General features: G+C 36.6%; 1 protein-coding gene across 1 annotated transcript in view; it reads right to left on the reverse strand.

The window, feature by feature from the left end:
- ERC1 (ELKS/RAB6-interacting/CAST family member 1) overlaps positions 1–22,577 on the reverse strand; it is a gene marked incomplete at its 3' end in the record, with an annotated part of 287,360 nt that overhangs the window by 182,663 nt on the left and 82,120 nt on the right. Inside the window, exons 6-8 of the mRNA XM_080356661.1 lie at positions 21,493–21,576; positions 18,666–18,833; positions 10,707–10,874 (exon numbers count right to left, since the gene is read on the reverse strand). Coding sequence (XP_080212787.1) covers positions 10,707–10,874; positions 18,666–18,833; positions 21,493–21,576 — 420 coding nt within the window. The remainder of the gene's footprint in view (positions 1–10,706; positions 10,875–18,665; positions 18,834–21,492; positions 21,577–22,577) is intronic.

Raw genomic sequence — 22,577 nt, forward strand, 5'->3', positions numbered from 1 at the left:
TTGCTAAAGTTTGCTATTTCTCAAAACTGATACTGAGAGGCATTTTCTTTACAGCAGGGCTGTCAAACTCATATTCAGCCTCGTGGTTGCCTTCAAAAGGCAAAATGCAATTTTAGGACTGTATAAATGTAACTACTCCTACAGTTCTACAGTCTTAAAATCACATTTGGCCCCTTGAAGGCAACCGCGAGGCTGATGTGACCCCCGGTGAAAATGAGTTTGACAGCCCTGCTTTACAGGCTTCTAAGGAGACTTCAGCATAAATTGAAATCAGGGAAGAAAAAAAAAACAACAAAAATCTTAGTGCCTCAAGACTGAAGTCTGATTTTTGAGTTGGTGGATGACCTGAAATTCACATTTCAGGTGATCCAAAAAACTATTCTTCTTTCAGTGCTTTTTCAAACAAAGGTGCTTCACAAGTAGGTTTATATCAGTCAGAAAAATAGTTCTGCTATGTTTACACAAATAATCTCTAAGGACATTTTTTCCATCCTTTGTTTCCTTTTGTCCTCCTTTCCTTTCCATACCTAATCATCCCCTGGTAGCACCAGTTTGCTGACAGATCAATGCAGTCACAATCACAGAACTATCACCATAAACTGAACTGTAATTATAGTTTCTACAGAATATTTCTACAGAAAATTCACATTTCAGGTGAGCCAATGTGGATATTCTTAAATATTGTTTAGGTTCCAAAGCCTTTGCCCAGAAAAAATTACATATTAGTAACAACTCACATCCTTAGACAGCTGTAAAACAGCTAAATTCAGTTAAGAAATTGCTTCATTCTGAGGAGGTTCAATAATATCAATAGGGTAACATAGTCAAAAGAAGTCTTTGAATAGTAAAATCCTACCATGGGCTCTGGAGAAAACAATAGGGGGTTTTGAAGTGAGGGGTGCAGGGGGAGACACTCTTTCCAGCCCACTGATATTGGTTATTTTACTTTATGTAAAATGCAAATTACATAACAAAAGTATAAAAGCAGTTCAAAAGAGATCTGTTTCAGCAATGTGTGAGCCAGTAGGTTAAGTACATATGGTTAACTACATAATCCATTAAAAAATCTCTATCACTCGTTTATCTTAAAGCTTCACTGGGTGAGTACGTGTTTCTGCTGGTATTCATCAGGTAAGATAATGTATCCACCACCGCCAAGATTTCAACCTAAGTTGTTTGTTAAGACAATTTGCTGGTTCCAGCTTGAGTGTAATGCTTTCATTCACCCAAGTAATTCAAAACAGAATACCGCTATCATAAATAGCAAAACAAATTCATTTTGATTCTGCTTCTCCTCTTCAATGAAACACTAAGTTTATAAATTACTCATTTATTTCATATATGTTAAAATGTCACTTATCCTGAGAAGCATAATTGAAATAATCTGGTAATTATTTCACAATCGAATTATGGATAACATCCATTTTATTGAAATCCGGGTCTAATCATGCAGGATAACATCATGTTAATTCTGCTTTCAGCTGTGTCCTGACAAAATGAGGCAATCTCTGTGACTATGTTTTCTCCAGTTTCACTCCTAAGACCTACTGAATACAAATGGATTAAAAAACCCAATTATTTGGGGGACATTTTCTCACTCCTGTTCCAAGTCACAGGAACAACTTTGACAATAAAAGTGCACAGATTTGATTTAGGCAAGTTCATTACAGAAAAAAATGCAAAATACTATAATTTGGAATAATTTCATACTGATGGTTCCCAAATGTTCAAAATAAGGAAAACCAAAACTACTTAATTGTAGAAAGCTGATAAAACAAGGGGAAAAAATGGAACCAACAAATGTTAACTTAGATCTATATTCTGTTTTGCAAGAAGCAGAATAAAACTAGGAAGCTGTGACATTGCTTTCAGAATAGCTCAAGCTTCACGAATTTATATAACATTAAAAAAGTGTCGAGTGAAAAACTTACTATATTATGAATTAAACTTCTTTACTGGGATAAACCAAGCACAGTGTTTCATTGATTATTTTTGTGAAACAAACGCTCTTCATTCTATGACAACTTGATCTCATATACTCAGGAACAGTGATGCTATTTTCCTGACTTGCTTTATATTCTGATTTTTGTTCTCCAGAGTATGGATACTGTAACTACTGACATCCCTGCTTAGATACATAGTACAGTGCTATATATCACACTCTCGATACAGAAAAAAGGGTGGCAAAAACAGACATGAAAAAAGGAAAGGCTTAACTTATCACAGCACTGAGATACCCAAGAATGGAAATCAGGGAGTAGAAAAGACCAACACATAGGATGGGAACATAGGATTTAATTTTGACTATGAACAAAATCCTCACAGCAAATTAAACTCCATTTACATTATCATTTAGGATCACTCAAGCAGAAGGCTGTACAACTTGAACAAAGATTCTAAATGAGATTTGGATTCAGACACTGCACTACTTTGTCCAAAACCAGAGGGGAGAGCTCTGGAAAGGAGGGATGCCTCTAATTCCAGTGCAAAACATGCCCAGTCAATTGTGATTGTCCTGTTTCAATATCCTAGAAAGGATATGGAGAGAGGAATAGGAAGGGATTTGGAAGTCATATGGTAAATACTAAAAAACAAGAGAGAAAGAGAGAGTGTGTGTATTCTTGTGTGTGTATTCAATATTTAGCTACCACTGCTCTTACAGAATAGGTTGAGAACACTGAGAAGTGACAAAATATCAAACTCTCAGAACTCTTTCATGGCCTATAATAAAAAAAAAATATATGAACATAAGAACCCAATATATTGAATTAATACCATCATTTGGTTATATTCTTTCCCATTTTATAGCACAGACTGTTTGGGGCAGATCGACACTCCAGTCTCTACTGAAAATAAAGGTGGGAAGGGACAGGGAGTGGTTCCCTTTATCCAGAAGTTCTGTGTTTAAAACTGTGCTCTACCCATCTTTGCCAGAAGGCACATAAGCCCTTCATCATGCAGAGGAGCATCCTAATTACCAAATGCACAGTATTCTGGGACAAGGTGATCTCGGTTTCTCCTGGTGACCCTACTCCACACGGACGATTTTTCTTATCCTTTGGATAAGTGAAATCACAGAATCACAGAATGTTAGGGATTGGAAGGGACCTCAAAGATCATCTAGTCCAATTCCCCTGCCGGAGAGTTTTCACTGGTTTGAAAACTATTCATATACTTGTGGTTTACGACAGTCCTAATGACTGTAGAATATTGTGCAGAGACCCAGCTTAGAAGACTGTCTAGCCTAGTGGATTCAAAATTCACTCTTGAATCCAGGATATTATTGATTTAAACTGAAAAATTACCCCTTCCTTATTCTAGTGAAGATCCCTAAGTTGGCTAATGCGACTGCTAATGTCTGTTCCAGACACAGCTCAGACAATCCCCCCAGAGGACGCCTGGTGACCAAAGCGTTGGAAATTGTGAAGTCTTGCAACCCAGAGAGCAATGAAAAGCCATGTGAGGAAGACTGACGTAAGCGACCTCAAAAATGGCATACGCCCTTGCTTTTCCTGCCTCTTCAATCATAGGGAACTTTGTATTTCTCTAGTATGACAGTGAATAGACCAACAAAGCTTATTAGCTTTATCTTGCCAGAGGAACTACACGTTTAATTTATAACGAAGCCAAGAGGCCCCACAGTTGGCTGTTTTCCCAGATCCCTTCAAGAAACCAGAACTTGTCAGTCCCACTACCTATGAGTAATGTTCTGTCTTGCCAATTAAGAGGTTATCTCAAGGCACAAGAAGGACATAATATTAAAATGACTGCTCCTCTTTAAGGGATACTAAAAAAGAAAAGATTCCTTCTGTCCGTATATGACTCCGTATATGACAGCTTTGCTGAACTGTGGTTTCATTTTTTTTGGAACGCTGGAGCACAGATATTACCAGAAACTCCAATGGAGTTTTCTTGTAATGTTGCTATTGCTATCAATCTTACGTGACACTATTACAGCAATGTGTATCAGTTGAAAATCCTACATTAGCCAGCTACAATAGCTGAACTACAGAATGAATACTGTTAACCTCACAGTCCTGTTTTCTTTCTACATTTGAATCTACTTTTCTAAAAAGAGGAGTTGATATTCATAACTTCATAAGAAAAAAATAAAGTACTTTAGTTACTAAAGGCAACAGGCAAGATTCTTTAATAACATCAATATAAAGTGAATGTTCCTTGCATTATTAGATCTCAAAATAAGAAATTGGCTTGCTATCTTTTGCACACATCAGAACAATGTTTGATTTTTAAAAAATAATATTATCATACATCTGGGAATATAGGTACATATAATCCAGATGTTTTTGTTTTTATTGTGGTTTCACAAAATACTCCAAGGAAAAGAGGGGGTTATATAAAATAAAGCAGCATATTCTCCATTTATAAGTTCTGATTTATAATACAGACAGGCATAAAAAAAAAAATCTATGTTGAATCCAGTAGGTTCCTCTAACATAGCTGCTGCATTGGTAGCCATAACTATGCACTAAAAATTACTGTAATAGCATAACATTTGTTTGGTGTAAAATCAATTTTTCAAATTAAGCTTATGCCTCCTCCACTAATTTAGATGTACCACACAATTTACTAAACAATCATCAAGTCCATGTTAGGCACCTATAAGTAAATTCACTCATAGATTTCACTGCCCTGAAGTTTAACAGAGGTGGTTCTTCCGCAGCCCTATTCACAAGCTGGCTGGTCAGTGTCCTAGGCAACTGGCTGTAGGTGGCCCAGCTCAAGCAGAGTGCATGGACAAGGTGGTATCTTCCAACCTCAACCCTTGCATGACTCTGTGAAAACAGCTTGCCATAAAACTATAAAAGCATTGACCTTTAGGAATAGAAAGTCTCATGCTTTCTCTATTGATGTTCAGTGCAAAAACATCTTAGTGTTCTTCAGAAGTAGAAGTCTCTGCTTAAGACAACTGTACTAAATCTTGGATTTCTGGTTTTAAAAGCAATTACATTATATTATAAATTATATATATAATACAATATTATATATAATAATATATATTATTATAAAATAATATATCTATAATTATATTATAAAGCAATTCAAACTCTTCACTATAGTGTTACGAATGCCCAGGAGGTGACTTATTTACTTTTAATAACTAAGTATGAAGTATCTAACAGACAAAAGGGAATTTTACCAATTAATGCAAGAGGTCATGTACTGTTTACTATATGCTATGAACTCATTAGTGAAGGCTATAACGTCAGCCAACTTAGAGCTGTGACATGAGTACTCTTTTGGAAGCCGAAAGCCCTTACAAGCAGAATGCTGGAGTGCACTTCAAGCTATCTGCCGTGACTGATCTGGATCAGGCAAGAAGATGAAAAGGATAATCCTTGGGTCAGTCCCTGGAAAACACATCGTAACCTCTACCAGCACCTGTAAACTATGGCCTACCTGTCATTGAAAAGACTGTCCGAAGATAAGCTTGTGGACCTTTTAGGATCCATCTTCCAAATTAGAAAAATGTATGTTTGTGTACGGTTCAGAAAGAATCAAAAAAGACCAAATCCATGAGCTAAAACCTCTCCTGAGGAGGAAGGGAACTTGCTGACACTGAACCCAAAGTTGGTGTAATAAACTCCAAGCTCTGTATAGTGATCAGCACCTTTAAAACTAAACTCGCAAGGAGCTGAAAAGTGGTATGAAGAAACGGAAGTATATTCCCCTGCCCTAATAATGTCTTATTAGCTGTCCATTTATAAAAGAAAAACAAGATACACCATGCCATCTGAGCTGGGCTGCAATTGCTCTAAAAAGTCTCAATGGATTCTCAGTGAAGTGGAAAGTCAAAATGGAAGGGTTTTCAGAGTGGTCAAGGCTAACTGTAATATGAAAATAAATTCTATGTTGTGTTCTCATTTTCCTATGTGGAAATGTAAACAACTATTCTTGAATAGTAGAAATGAAAAAATCTCACAGGATAATTATGCTGAATTTGAACTCACACAACGAAGCCTCTCCAGTCTTCTTTGGCACTTTCATTTCTACCACAAGATTTTATCTAGTGGTATTTTCATAGAGATCAAGGATTAAAAGCTTATCTAATTTTTTCCTATTATTACTCTAACTGAACACAATGCCTGTATCTGACATGGGAAAGCAATTCTGAGAGGATACGCCTGAAAAGAGAAGGGACTCTAGCAACTTGGAGGCACAGGGTATCAAATGGGACAGAACAGCTTCCGGAAATTTCTAAAAGTTATAATCTTCAACTTTGTTGTTATGTTTAGTGGTAGTTATCAAGTCTATAACAGAAAGGCTTGAATTAAAGAAAAGGCAGTAGCACAAGAGGTCTAATAACCCTTCAGGGACACGGAGAGCCAAGCCCCCCATGACCTTCCAGGACACATCTTTGAGGTCACGTCTGTCAGGTTTAATAAAGACGATGGCAAAACCCCGTGGGGACTTTAGGTCTTTTTTTATGGTGTCTGAAATCTATGAACTGGGTTTGAGACCAGTTCAGTGGCATGCCTTGACATCTGGAGTAAAAGGAGCACAAATATGGCTTTTTATGACAGAGAGAGATATTTACAGAAATACTCTGGTATTTACACTGTGTGTTAAGCCATAGAGTTCCTGAAGAAAAGTAGCGACTTCATCTGTCCCAGCTGAGTAGAAAGCCCAGCATATCTTCCTCCTTCCTCCCTGCAGCGAGTTGGGCTGATGAGTAAAGTATATGATCCTGGAGCACTGTACAGTGCTCCTCCTTAAATGTTCATGAAAAAAGCATGTGCATGAAAAAAGCAGAGAACAAGCTCACTCACAGGTATATTACAGAGGCAAAAAATTATTCAGTCTTAAATAAGAAGGCATATGCTCACCCACTTTGTAAATGTACACGAGGACTATCTTTATTGGGACAGTCTTACTTTGCTCTTTTCTGTATAGTTCGCACAACCAGGAACTCGGAGACATGCTGCAGATTTGAATGGGCCATCACCTCCAGTGTTAATACTATAGGATTTTTAAGCACCAAATTTCATTGCAGAGAATCTCAAAGGGATATCTAAAAGTCCATCCTGCCTTGTATTAATTCTTAAGAAAATCATGTATTCATTCATTCAGCAGGAGAGTTCAAGGTCACACCAGGGAAGATGAAACTACTGTAAATTGAATTAAATGTTTGAAAATGTAGTTCCTTCTCTGTGCTCTCTCATCTCTTCAGGTTTGGAGCAGAAGAGCTGCCTGAGGAGGTGAATCTACTTCACAGATGAGGGAATGGAAAGAAAATAATCCTTAAAGTACAAACACTGCAATCTAAAAGTTACAAATACAAAATCAACACTGCTGTTGCAGTAAATACGATCACTACTGACTTTAAACTGAGTTATAAATTCCACTTGCAGTTCCTCTCTCCTGCCACACAGTATTTCTTATCATTAAGCATGAGATATTTGTTTTGATTTCTGAGCTTTCTGAAGTGCAGAGGGCATTTATTTCCTCTGGAGAAAAGCAACACTTCTTATTCAAAAGAGCAGGAAAATTGCATTTGAAGTCTTCCTAAATATGAGCTAAACAAGTAACATCAGCACAACCACAGGGGAAAAAAAAAACCTGTGTTCCTCCTTTACTTTATCATAGGTCAATTATCAGATAGTGCATGGGGAGCTGCCAAAAAACACTGCTATGTTCAGACACTAAAACTTGCATTTTATTTGCCTGCAGCTGCTCTGCACATTGAAGGGAGTGTTAACCTCCTCTCCCCAAGACAAAACACGACCTCCGTCCAAAGCAAGGGGTGATTGATTTACTGCCTTTTTTTGTCCCAACTTCTATTTCTCTAAAATGCTTTGATTGCAAAGTATTGAATTTTTGTCTATTCCTTTTTATCCTGGTATACCAGCACAGACAGACAGATGAGGCAAAGAGAATAATGAAGTAGGTTCAGTTTTCGAGTTTGCCCATCATGGTCCCTATTTAATTCTCTGACATTCACCCCTTGTCTGGAGTTCTAACAACTTAAAATGAGATTTTATGCAAGATTTATTTTCAATAAAATAAAATAAAAAAATCCTGAAGCTCTATAAAAGTAAACTTTTGCATCAAATTTTCAGACATAGAGCTAAAACTCATTTATGTAGGTTCCACGTTTCTAGCATTTGCCCTATTTCTATTGTCTCAAAAAAAGGTGCTACCAAAGCAGCATCACGGTAGGAGCTTAGAACTGGAAAGATTCCAGAATTTAAAATGTTGAACCATGTGGTTTCCTCCGTAACCTAGAATGTGTGTTTTGGTGCCAACTGGGCATCATTAGTGATGTCAATTGTAGTTTTAATTTTTCAGATTTTTGTTGCGCATAATCTTCTTCTGTGTCTTTAATTATTACTGCTTGGCCAGTAAATTTTCAATACTTTCTTCATCTGGATTTTAGAATGATTAGAAGGTATATTTTCTTGTTCACCACCTTTAGTCAATACAATGATCTTAATGGTTCATAAAATGAACTATGCAGTGGTCGGCGTCAGTGACTCCAAACAGAGACCCAATTGTAATGGGTGCATTTTAAATAATGTTTGTTTCAATTACAGAAATATCAGATAAAAATAAGAACTTCTGAATTTTCTCTAGCTCCTAAAACAGATTTTATGCAAGTTCTCCTAACTCCCACAGTATACCGAGAAAAATCAGGCCTGTCCTTCCTTAGGCATTTTCTCAAGGTTTGCTTTTCTGTGGAAAAATGCTACAAAGAACAAGAAAACACAAAGCCCTATCTATAGAAAATCCCAGACCTAGACTTCAATTCCAGAATCAACTAAAAAATTCAGTTGAAGACATGAATCCTAAAACTTTCAAGGACTGAATTTGTGCCCATTTAACCTAGGCCATACAAAAAATAAAAAGGAATTCCATATGACACCACAAACATCAGATAAAAGTATTGTCACCTGGATTCTCCATGAAAATATTCTAGGTTTGCTAGTTATAGAAACAGAAAAAATCATCTTTGAATTTAAAAACCTCACAATTTAACTGTTCATGCTAAAGAAAATGGTTTTAACAACTTAAAGACTGAAGCAAATTCAAATCTCTGCCTATGAGGAGAGAGATTTTTCTATAGATAGGTTATATGTTTCTTTGTTTAAGAAGCTCAGAGACAGGTTTACATAACAAGTCAAATCGCAGTTCATTACGGTACTGTTATCCTCTGTTGAGCTATTTAGGAGAATAAGACTTCAAAACCTTTACATCTAAAAGCCTGGGCCCTTACTTTCCAGTCTGAAAGAAAGAAACAAGCTGAAACTGTTCATTACAGTGTTCTCAAGAAAACACATATAAAAAATTAGTAAAGAGAGAATCTTTAGCACCTGCCCATAAATGAACCAATGAAAGATCGCCCTAAATAGTTAAGTAGAACAAATAAGAAAACGTGTTAAAATGGTGTAAGAATAAATGGAAGGAAAATGACCACAATGACATTGAACATTTACACAAATGTCAGATTCCCCATTTCTTGGTTAAACATTTAGCTGGGATCTCAATCGACACTTGGAGTGAGCATGACCAATTTTGAAAACAAAGAGAAAGCACAGCACAAAATTAGAAATCTGTAAGTGTTTCTAAAAAGATAAACGGACAAAAAATGAGACTATGAAGACTGGAAATTAGGGCTCTGTTGTAGAATTCTTAATGACTTATTTATGGCTAAACTCCGTGGCTGATCTTCCATTCCTGCACAAAGTTTGCTGTAATAGAACTGAACATGACCTAAACCCTCATGATTCCTAGCTGTATACTAGAAGAAAAGGCATTGGCCAGGCATCAGAAATTAATCAATATTCTGAACTATTAAAATTACAGGAATTCCATAGAAGTGCTTAAAGATCTAGAAAAAAAAAACCCACAATACATTCACAGCCTAATACACTGAATACAAGCTCCAAGAGCAGCTTCTCTAAAAATACAGAGAAAAAAAATTCTGTAAATTAAAATGTATTGTGATGCATGCATTTTTCCCTTATTACTGTTTGCAGCAGCCATGTGGGAAACACTGTGTGCTATTTGCAAATGATCATCCAGAATGACATTCACTGGACTCTATGCCCTTTGGGAAATCTCTCTGATTTCTCTGACAGGGTCTACTCTTTCTTATCCAGACCTCCCCGTTTCACTGACAAGGTCTACATTTTCTTATCCAGAAAGAGATGCAGGATAGCCTGAAACCTGGTTATCCCATTCTAGTAGTTCTCAAGAAATATTATGTATGATAAAACAGCATTTCTAATGAAAGTCATACAAAGTTCTTCCCAAACTTTTCTCAGTAAATGACAGAGGAATCATCCTAGTTACTGATACAACCCCTCATTCATGTAGTCACTTACTGAAGTCGTAGTTAACTAGTGCCCTGTGCTTCAGATCAGCGTGGCTTTGTTAAGGTGTGGGTATGAAAGGACTGATTTTTTGAATGTGCATTCCTACAAATGGTTCAGTCATTGTTAATAGTGAAGTGGAAGCAGAAGCAGCACACGCAACCATGGAAAGGGAACAACCTTTGTTTTGAATTCTTTCTGTTTTTTTCTTTAAAACTTCAAACTGAAATTCATCATTCACTACCTTGCTGTTACATGAAGGGACTCAATCATTAATCTCCAAAATGTAAACTGTAGTTCAGACTTTTTGACAGGTTTAGAAATTGAGATGTACCAGAGATATGTATCTGACTTAGACCTCTACAATCTTACCTTCTTCTGAAGAACATTAACTTTGCGTTCCTTCACCTCTAACATGTCCTTGAGGTCATGGATCTCTCCTGCTTGAGTTCCCTTCTCCTCTGCCATCTCCTGAATCTGCTTTGTCTTCTTATTTAGCATGGTCTCCTTCTCTTCCAGGCGTAACCGTAATGCATCCACCTATATTCAGACATGCAGAAACAGGGTTTGTTTAGTACCGGAGAGAAATTTTAGAAAAGTTAAACCACGCTTCCACAAGGGATTAAGTGCTGTCAGATTAAAAACAGACATTAAAAACAAACTAACATCTCTTACTTTAAGACTCGAAGATACCTAAGCTTGTGATAAAACACCTATCACAAGACACCTATCACAAGAGGTAGGAAACTAAGCACTAAAAACAATCAAATGTTTTATTCCCAAATTATACAAGACCAATGCTCCTTCTTGGAAAATCTCAAACCATACTTCTGACTTAACTCAGTCTTGTAAGATACAAGTCTGGAATTTTTTTCATCAAAGTAGAAGCCAATACAGTGTGTTGTTGACAAGTTCTCTCTTATGCAGGAAAACTAACCCCTTTATTTGAAACTTTGCTAAAGTTCAGAGATTCAAACATTGATTCATAGTACCAAACAGTCAACTTATATTCTAGGTTTCAGTGAGAATGTTACCTCAACACGGAGGTAATGAAAGCAGAGGTCTTTGCGGATACTCCAGATCAAAACATGGAAAGAGGGTTACCTTAGGATGGCTAAGAATATTTTGGCTTAAATAGCAACGTAAGAGTTTAAATGTGACATGCGTTTTCAGCAGGATGCAGTTTTATATTAAAATGGAACAACAGACACAATACAGGGTATTGTGGGTACAATTTGGACACATAAACATACTTAGAGCTCCAATGACCTCAGTAAGTTTAGAAACACACTTCGGGAATTCTATGGTATCCTCAGACTTCAAAACTGCATGAGGAAGAGCTTTTGCTTTTCCTTCTGTGTTTCTCTTACACAAATGAAACATGGAGCTCACAAGACAAAAGCAATGGGAGAAGGAACCAGAGCTATCTGAATATAAATTTGATGAGAAGAAAAAGGTCACCACAGAGCATGGGCTAATCTCAAAGATTATTGTGGAATACGAAATCCAACACCGCCAACCTGCTCAAGATACCAAAAGAAACCCACTGACCCCTATCTGCTCGCCATTCAGACAGAGCTCAAATCTGCCAGCTTGGCTGCTAATCTTATTTGGCAGTATCAGATTTGGTTCCTGTTAGCTGAATCCATTACAAGACACCAGTCACACAGAGGAAACAGGGTGATCAATGAATTTCTTGGTCCCTCTGCACAGCATAGGCTAGCAGAGACACAAAGTGAAAAGATGACTTGGACACTCCGGCTAGGGAAAGAATTTAGGTATTCACTATGCTTATGGTATTCTGAGCAGCATTTAATTTTAATTTGTTATTCTAACTCCATTTTATTTCGATTTGCTAACGGAAAAGTTGCCTCTAAGGCTCTACATTTACAGTACGTTACACCCACAATATCCTTTGCTGTTTTGTCTGCCTCCTTTTACACTGAGCAATAAGCACTTGCCAGTGAGGAAAAGAAATGCCTTGCTCTCCCCATCAGCACTGCAATCCCACTGCCACCTCTATGTCTGGAGCCTTCTCACTTACACATACGTTATTAAAATCACATTCCTGACCTCTCACCCAGCAAGTGGGGCACGGAGTATATTCTGAGGTGATATTAGAGTACCAGGTACTACCCAAGTATGATTTATAGGATTGCTAGTGTTTGTAATAAAAAGTTTAGCAGGTGGATCAGGTTTTGTCTTCTTTTTTTTTAAAAACACACAGATTTATAGATTGAGTATGTATGTTCTTCTCTGGATATTTCTAATATTAAAGCTAAGAGTCATTTTCGTTCATTCTTGAAGGGAAACTGAAAATCTCCCTCACCAGCAAACGCACATACTCTCAACAGTTGTGTTGCAAAATATTTGAGATAGTCCAGATGCCTACAGCACAGTATTAAGTGAAAAGAGAACATCTGCAAACAGAAATTTATCCGCAGAATGCTTTCCATTTTCTGATTGATTATTCTCTTTGAACTCTATATTAGCTTACGGTTTGGGGTAAATTGCATTCCTGGTTTTATTTGTGTGAGGTCCCTGCCTAGGAAACCACAGCAAACACATTCAAGAATATTTTCAAAGGCTGGCAGGACACACAATCATCACCTTAGCACTATTCCTGGCAGAACACTGCACTTGTTTATTCATGTCAGCTCAGCTTATGTATGGCATCCTCCCACACTGACAAGAATTGAGGGCTCTGGGAGTCAGGTGATGCCAACTTCAACAAAGTCAGTTCAAGATTTTCTCTGCACATGGAAACGACCAGGCAAACAGCTACTGTGGTGCTGACGCCCCTTCTGACTTCAGTGTCTTGGACAGTGTTGTCTTAACCCTGGGTTAACCTAACTGCTTTCACAGTAACAGACTGCCATGTCTTTAATTATGCATGGCAAGTAAAATCTTACTGTCCAGCTCAGGCAACTGCTGGCCCCTCGTATAACAATGGGCTTGCTAACTTGGCCTGCAGGTACCGTCCAATATCCCACGAAACTTTAGCAAAATAAGCTCGGTACAGGTACAACAGGTACCTCTTTTCAGCTGGGTACCATACATAACACATTTCTCCACTCTAAGAACCATATATGAAAAATTGTGTTGGGAATCACTGACTTGTCTTTGCAGAATTTTGCAGTAGCAGTAAATAATACTCCGTGACTCTGTTCTAATATGTGTAGCCCTACATTAAGCATGTAGAATTTCAAATTTCTAAGAAAAACTAGAACATTGGTAGCTCAAATGACTACTAGAACAAACACAATAAATGACATAATATTTAAATTTCTTCTTAAGCCTTTTTAAAAATGTTGGATTCTGTAATTAGATCAAAGTCTTAGCTTTAAGAATATTCTCAACTTACAGCTTAGAGAAATCACTGAAATTTTCAGAAGTCCACAATGCCAGTCAGAACTGACTCAGGAGCTTGAATCAACGGGACTTGGGTTGCACACACATTTTGTTCTCATTTTTATCATCATCTCCACTGTACAGTAGCAATCAGGGTATTATGACACTGGTGATTTTCACTCAGGTTTAGGAAGTGATGCCTAGAAGAAACAGTGCTCTACTCTCTTCCTGAGACTGAGTGATTCTTCCCACCTACCTGCCACCTGCTAAAACCATGGCTGAACTGTTGATTTAGATCAGTGAACCAAGCCATACTCCATTCAGTTAACACTCCATTCAGTTTGATCAGAAGGTACAATCTCCCCTGTGTTAAATCCAAGCCCTAATTTCTCTGAAATGGTAAAATTACAAACTTTTATTCTGTGTTGGTGTGACAACATTAACGGCAGCAAAAGGAATAGACACAATATCAGTCCTGAAATAGGTGTTTAGAGCTTGCTATGGTTTCTAACAAGAGCCAGCTACTTTTTAAAGATGATGTTGAAGTAATTCTATGTATGTCAGCACTCAAAATTTAAAGTTAATTGAGAAATGCAGACAAACTTATATCAGGAATGCAAAGTGAAATGTTGCTTTTATCATACCGTAGATGTGAAGTCTCCAAGTACCTGAAATGAATACATTTTAAAAAGGATCCGTTCTGTGACATTCTATTATGACCTTGCAAACACATCATGAAAACACAAATAAGAGTTAAGCTGTTTTCCTGATAGCATAGTCTGTAACTAAGACTTAAAAGCCATGTTTACTGACTGACTTTGACCGCAGTGGTTGTTCACAAGACTTAATTATCTATTTTTGACGTTTATCGTTGTTATTAACTATGTTAGAGTTGACTCTTCACCTTTGTATACAAATTGCAGTAATATCCTGTATGGTCTGTAGAAGACCTGAGAGTGAATTCTTTATGAACACAACAGCTCCCAGTAATCTGTACAACTTGGCCATATTACGTGACTACACCATGCAGCAGAGGTACACACACCTGGCTTTGCGCAGAGCCTCTTGGGCTCTCACTGGGGTTATAAACCCACTGCAGGACACGTGTCCTGCTTCCACGGCCTCCTCAGGTCAGGAATCAGTTCAACTGTTCTTCCATGACCTCTCACACTTAGTATTAAATGCATAAACACAGTGAACTCAGTTCTGTGAGCTGAGCTTAATGTTTGCAGGTGTCAGCACAGGTCGCAATGTAGCTGGTGTTAACAAGTCTTGTAGAGACAATCACCTCCCACTCGCACATTCCTCACTAAATCTGAGCCACCTCCTCACTGGCTTTTACCTGAGAGAGTCTAATCTAGTTTCAAAATGCCACTATAAGCCCTAAAAAAGACAGACCTTTAGAGAATTTTATGTTCTACTGAGACATTTGGAGAAAATAAAATATTTCCAGAGGACTGGATTCATTTTTCTACTGAAAATTAATCTGAATTTACCATATGGAACAGACCAATCACAGAACCATGGGCAGTATACAAAAATAAAGGTGAGTGTTCTCACTGAGTAATTTAACCTCTCATTGATGCCACATACCTCCTGGCACTGAGGCTAAAAGGCTCATTTGGCAAAACACAAACTTTATATGGATATAGTCTTAATAAAAAAAAAAAACACAACATTTTATTTTTGTTTTGTTTACAAAGAGATTGTACATTTTTTAGAGCTGTTTTTAAAGGTTCTTTCACAAACTGAAAAGTTAACCACAATATCCTCTCCACCCAACAGCCCTCAAGATAAACACCCCACAAACAGCTCACTGTTCTTCGTAGTTCTAGTGTGGCAGGTGGCTAATCCATTTTGAGATTTTATAAAAACATCTTTTCTCCACCTACCTGCAGTTTTCTGTAACAGAAGACTAAAAGACAGAAGCTTATAAAGGTACGCTCTTTTCTCTCAAAATGTTTATTCGAATATGACTTTAAAACATCAATCCCTTATGAAGATATCTGCCAATATATGACAGAAAATGCACATCTCTCCTTCCCCATAACTCTCTTGAGGTGCATGGAGGGAAGCTACTTACGCTTTAACACTGACTTGTACTGTCGACAGCGAGGCCAGGCTGGATCTCATGTTCCTACCCTATTCCTAGTGAAAACTCTTGTATGGAAACATACCTTTTCCTTAAAAAAAAAACCAAATGCATCATAGGATGCAATGACAAACATCCCAATGCTCTATTTTATCAATGTGTTCCAGTGTTACAGTTGAGAGGATCACTTGTGAAGACAGATGAAAGGTAATGGTGTATGCTGATTTCATTGTTGAGCTGTCTGTCAACATCATCAACAAGGATGAAAAAGATTTGACTATCTTTCAAAAGGTATAAATATCTTATTGGAATTACATAAAAATTCTTAGGGACATAAACAGATCGTTCTACATTTTACTTACTCAGATACAATGGAAGAGCCTGATAATCAACAGTGCTTCCTATATGTTAAATCCAGACACAATTGCTGCATCTTACTGTGGAGAACATGCTAGACTCTACTGAATCCATTAAATCTATCATAAAACCATCATTCTAAAACAGTATCATTAATGTTATAACTCCACAGCAACTCCTCACTGAAAGACAGAAAATAATCTTGCACCGTTACTGCAGTTACATTTTGCTTATAATATCTGGAAGCAAACTAAGTGAATAATCTAAAAGCAGCAATTACAAAATTTCTCTCTTTTACTAGTAAAAGAAGGGTGGGTAGAGAGAGACAGAGAGTTTACATGTGTTGGAGGAAGAATGCAATTTAGTTTTGTATTGTGGTACTACATAACAATCTCATTTGGAAGAACCCAGTGAAGAACAAATATTCTCAATGATTATTTAGTAATATTACAAGTTAGAGAATGGAATAATTTTCTGTATTAAAAAACTACTTTTTCTTCAGGTAAAATAAATCAAAATGTTTTGAATTACAATCAACAATATCTATCCATGCTGTATAAAAAGTCTTTTTCTTTTAAAATATCTTGTCTAAATTACATACATTTTATTTGAATAAGCATGTTTACTTACTGTAGCAGGCGAAATTATGACCATCTACTGAAGTCTCTTAAATTGTTAATTAAGTACATTATTTCAAAAACTTCATCTCATGGGCAGAAAAGAACTAATTTTTATTATTTAAAAGTAAGAATAGAAATGTATTTCTAGCTGTATGGGTTTGTCACAATGTTGCACAGTGATTTAATATTATTGGTTTCAATCACTGTAATGGATCAAACCCTGAAATTTACATTTTAAAATGTTTATTTACCTCGTATCTATTTCCAGTGATATTTTGAAATGTAAATATTTTTTAAATAAATATGTATGAATCTAGGGTATATTTCTGACTAGTAAAAAAGAATGAACACATTTACCCAGAAGTTTATGATTGTAACTAGCACACTTTGACAGTTATACTAATACAAATGAAAATTGTCTCAAGTGAATAATCCAAACAAATCAATGTAAAATAAAACTAAAAATTAAAGTTTCTAGCTTTTAGAATTAAGTCACAACTAAAATTGGTCACTTAAATTATTTTCTTTCTGTCCAATAGGAAACTAGGAAGGCAAGTTTTTAACTGCATTTATTAAAAAACAAAATAAAAACAAACAAACAAAACCCAAACACGACCTTTCTCTTTTTGTTCCAGAGAAACTTAACACCTCTACATCTGCTATCTCTTCCCTCTTCAATCACCTCAAATCATTCACTCATCTGAAATTATCTGTTAATAAAATCAAGTTTAACACAGAGCTATAAATTTCAATTTGTACTTAGAGTTTAAAATTTCCACCTTTATTTTGGACCTACGGATAAACTTGAGAGCCCTGTCTGAATTTCCTTCCATTTCCATGCCAGTTAAATCTAATAACTAAAGATATTTTCTCTTACTGCAAGACTTCTGTCACTCAGAGTTTTTCACTGTCATGTCTACAACTCTGCTCTTCTGATTCTGCAATATCAAGTTCTACACAAATCTGAGAAAAGCCATCTTAGAACATCAAAAATATTTACTATTTAACTTGATTTCTGAATGTGGACAAGGCCACGTGCACCCACAGATTCACTGGACGTGGCTACATGAGCATAAAAAATTCAAATAAATTCTCTTACACACTTGTAATATGGAATCCTTCTACCATTGTTATCCACACATTTTCTGCATTCCTATTTAATAGCTCCTTTGGAGCTATTTTTTGATGCATGACCGCCATCTTTTGGACTTCCACTAACACTACACTTTTCCAAGCCAGGGGACTGAAATGCTGTCTTCACACATTTCATTCTTGTTCTTGAAGAATGTCCAGAAGGAGTAAATTTATGCTATACTTATTATCCATTTGATGCTCAGATATACAGTTGTGTCTTACAGAAAATGGGAATTTATTAAGCATTCGTTATCTACACACAGTTTTGAGAATATTTTTCCTTTATCTTGGAATATGCATAATAAAACATGAAAGCCTGTATTTCAGGTGTAAGCACAGGTTTACATGCAAGAGTTCCCATACATGCTGACATTTGCAGTGAAGCCTCAGCAAGCTGTACACTACTGAATTCTCTGCCATTCTCTGCTCTCTTTTAGCTACAAGGTCACTGAAAATATATCCCCCCAGCTCAAGCATTGCAACTTCTGATTTAGCTGCGCCTCAGAAAAATAATATTAGTGACTGCATGTTAGTGGAACATGTTGTGCAAGTGCATATCCATCCACAGGAACATGTGTGCGCTTATACACAGATATTTGTCTTTACGATCAGTCCCCTGTCCTAGAGAATCAAACACACAATCAAAGATACAATGTGCCCAGAACAGGTAGGATCGAATAGTTATGGGATTGTATAACGTAAGCAGGAAGAAAATAAAGAATGCTTTTTATCTCTTTCTCTACGAAAAGCCAATAAGTACAGAATTGCCCATTTCACCTCTGTCTGCAGGATGGCAGCTCTTTGCTCTTTAGCTGTAAGAGACTCTTTCAGAACTTCAATATGCTGCTTGCTGTCGGAGAACTGATTTGTGAGGGTCTCCAGCTTTGTTTGCAAGGCCAGCAACTCGGTGTCTTTGCGTGACAGCTCCTGTTTCACCTGACCAATCTGAAAAAGAAAGAAAAGACGGGCAAAGGAAAAACATAATTTATACCTTCCTTACAAGAATAACTATAAATTCACATAACTACCAACAAACGGTATGATATTCTAAACTTATCCCATGGAACTGTGAAGCCTTCAGTTATCTTGAACGGAAGGTCAGTAAACACTTGGGTCATGAGCAAAAGATACAAAGAAAAAGAGAGAGGGAGCAATAGCATCAATTTTTCAAGAGATGTTCTTTCTAACAGAGTCAGTCTGTTCGTAGCCATCTTTCAAAGGACAGACCCAAACCAGTTACTTAGCAGGGATAAGTTTTTAATGAAGATGAAGCAGAAATGTAATGAGAAAGTATTCTCATCCTGTAGTATCAGAAAAGATGAGATGATATCTACAGGTGTCTCTCAGAAGCAAGACATTTACTTTGGAATGTCAAACCAAGGAGTTTCTGTCCATCTCTCCACCTGTCAATCCAGACTCATGTTTACAGAGTATGTAAATACACCTTTACTTTTCCCACTATTTACAAAACCAGCATTTCATTCTTCTAAGAAATGCATTTTAATTTATGGAAGCTTCTTAAAGCAGATGTAAATATACATCAAAACAACATGAAAACTTTGTGGAACTGCAGGTTGCTGAGAGCAATTTCCTAGGTTTAATTTAGAGAATTAAATCAGTACGGAAATGCCAATTTATTTTAACAAATGTAGATTGGATTATAATTTTAGAAGATAAAATTAAGAAATGTTAAAAGTAAAGCATTGAAATTAGGTGAAATCACATTCTAAGTGCGATCATCACCCAGGACAATTTTGATGTAAATCTGAAGAAAAATAATAATTATAATTAAAGATGACAGGGAAGTCTAAAAGTAGACTTATGTCCAAGTTTATAATCAACTTTCTAGTTTGTCTCCGATACATCTCACAGAATAAAACAGCAATATTTTACTTTTATATTATATACCAGAGGTGGACATATCTCTAAAAACTAAACAGGTTTTTATAACTTGCACAATTTTGCTTGTGACATTTAAAAAAAAATCTCAATCCTAAAAGTATGTTGCCCAGTGCTTCAAAACAGAAATTCAAGGACATCACAAACTAAAAAAAAAATTGTCCAGACCATCCTCCATTTTTGGGAATGTGTTGAAAAAAAATCAAACTGATTTAAGCTGTAAGGTGGGGGGGTTTAAATTTTTTATTTTTATTTATAATAAATGCATGTACTAGTAGAAATAACTGAGAGGAAAAGCTTGGGTAAACGTAGTTTTATCATGACAACACTGTTTCAGTAATGCGCAATTAAAGAAAGGAAGCTCTTTACTGAAGAGCATTAAAATCGCATCAACAGATGTCATCAAGGACTCCTGTGTTCTACTGTGAAACTGCATATATGAGGAGATAAGGAAGAAGGGGACTGGAGGAAGGAGGACGTGTATTTCAAAAAAACTCATTCATACAAATTTTTTAAAATGCAGTAATGGGAAGGAGGACAAGAAGAACGTAATTTATAGAACTGTTCATTAGTTTATTGTTTACTTAATTCAAACATACGATTTTTTTTTCATCTTTTTACTAAAAGCAAATATGTCCACGTAATGATTTCACCACCTATTTAAATTAGATACAGAAGTACTGATGTTAGCAGTACTATATGTGCTGGGGGCTACTGGCCAATACAACCAGTTGCACAACATTGCTCAGCACAGCAGAATGGCTGGGAAGATATGAACTATTTTCTGCTAGTTATGTTTGCTGGAGTATCCAAAAAAACCAAGCAAGCCTCCTTAAAAATTTCAGATGATAAACTTTTTCAACTAGTAGGTAGGTTGAATGATGGTAAAACTTTCTCAAATCAATTTGTTCTTTCTTTGAAAAGATAAATTCTTTTTGGGGTTATATCAGAAGAGATGTTTACCCTAAATACTTGTGTTCTGGTGAAATGCTGTCATCTAACACAACCACATTTCATTACATTAAAATTCCCCAGTTGCACCCCAAGATTGTTCTCTCTAGAATCCCAGTTTCAGAGCTGTAAGCCCACACTGCCAATGTGCTAAGGCTCTTTAGGAAGAATCCAGTGCAAACCATTCCAAGTAGCAAGAGAATTTTAAACAGCATTACATGCTCATGTCTCTCGTCTCGGTGAGACACTATGATTCCTCAGCAAATGCACTAATTTCACAGCAAAGCAATAACCTAAATCATGCTGCTAAAATTAAACAATCAGTTTTAAAAAGCGTTCAGCATCCAGTTTTTGTTATTTTTTGTGAAACAATGTTAAGAGGGTTCAGCAAGTGTTTTCAAATTATTTTTGTTCTACTTGTTTCAAATCTCTTTCAAAGTCTGGTCCCAAAATGGGTGCTGAATACTTCTGAAAATCTGCTTAAATAGAGAAGAATAAGCTATTGCTAAAACACCTGATACCATTAAAAAAACCCATAACAAAACAAATACAGATGTTTAGTTGAAGAGTGATGTTATGGACACCAAAACCATGAGAACAAAAAGGCAGCTACAAGGCTGAGCAGGCTGTTAGTTCTACTGTTATATTGAGTCGTGAAGAAGGTAAGAGAAGAAAAGCTACCCCGAAAGCCAGAGAGCTCGCAAGCCCCAGTGAATGGCCACTGCACACAAAAAATAAATCTTACTGCAGAGACCTCGGCCTGGAGACCAGCCACTCTTTTTTTCAGGTCCTCCCCTTGAGCCTCTTTGGCACTTAGCTCTTCCTTCAGTTGCTCTACCTGTCACGACATTGTTATGCTTTTAAATATTTATCATTTGTCAGCTTCTAGTTGGGCTGTTTCAATCCAAGTAACTAAAAGTGACAAAAGAACTCAACAGAAGGATCAACACTGGTCACTCATTTTCTCTTCCATTCTTCATTAAGTCTTCTCAAAAGTTTAATGTCTCTGTAATTTCATATAGGCTGCCAGACAAGAGTTTGATTATGAAACAAAGATGTACAGTCATGGTTATGTTTATACATGTCAAATATGGGGCACCTCACCCAACAGTTTTGCAACTGGAATTCATGGAGAAATTAGGACAGGAAAAGGGATGTTTATCAGTTTAAGAGAAATAAAGTTAACTGTCCAGATACAGCCACAGAGGATTATACGATACGATAGTGGAAAAAAAAAAAGTACAGTTACAAAACAAGGTAGGACAGCAAGATATAAAGATTGGAGCTGGCTATAAGTCATGAGTGAAGAATTATCAAAAAAAAAGCAAATTTTCAGCAGGAAAATAAATGAGCAGACACAATAGGTGGGAAATATCCAGAAGGTGAGAATCTGAATAGATCTACACAACCACAGAGGGAGAGGACAAGGGGAAATGGAAGAGTTGCTAACAAAGGAAGAAGGAAAGAAGAAAAGAAGAAGGAAAGGAGAAAAAAAAAAGAAGAAAGGATGGAAGGAAAAGGTGCTAAAACCTTCTATCTATTCCTAATTTGAAGGGGGTATATCCTTCAATTCCTAGAAGCAACTCAGCGGGATACAGGGCAAAAGTGTAAAATAAGAGATGTGGTTATCTTGAGGTAAATCAGTGAGCTGGCATGAGGGAAGTGAAAGAAACACATAGTTCTACATGTTTCTACTTCAGGACAAGTAATACTTCCCCAAGAAACATACTCCAGCATTCTTTTTTCAACAAATAATTTCAAGCAGGACAAATGCAGTAGGTTACAATTATTCTGGACCTAGTAAAGTAATTTTCAACCTCTGTTCCAGTGATTTGTACA

The sequence above is a fragment of the Nesoenas mayeri genome (genome assembly GCF_963082525.1).
Source record: "Nesoenas mayeri genome assembly, chromosome: 1".
NCBI lineage: Eukaryota > Metazoa > Chordata > Aves > Columbiformes > Columbidae > Nesoenas > Nesoenas mayeri.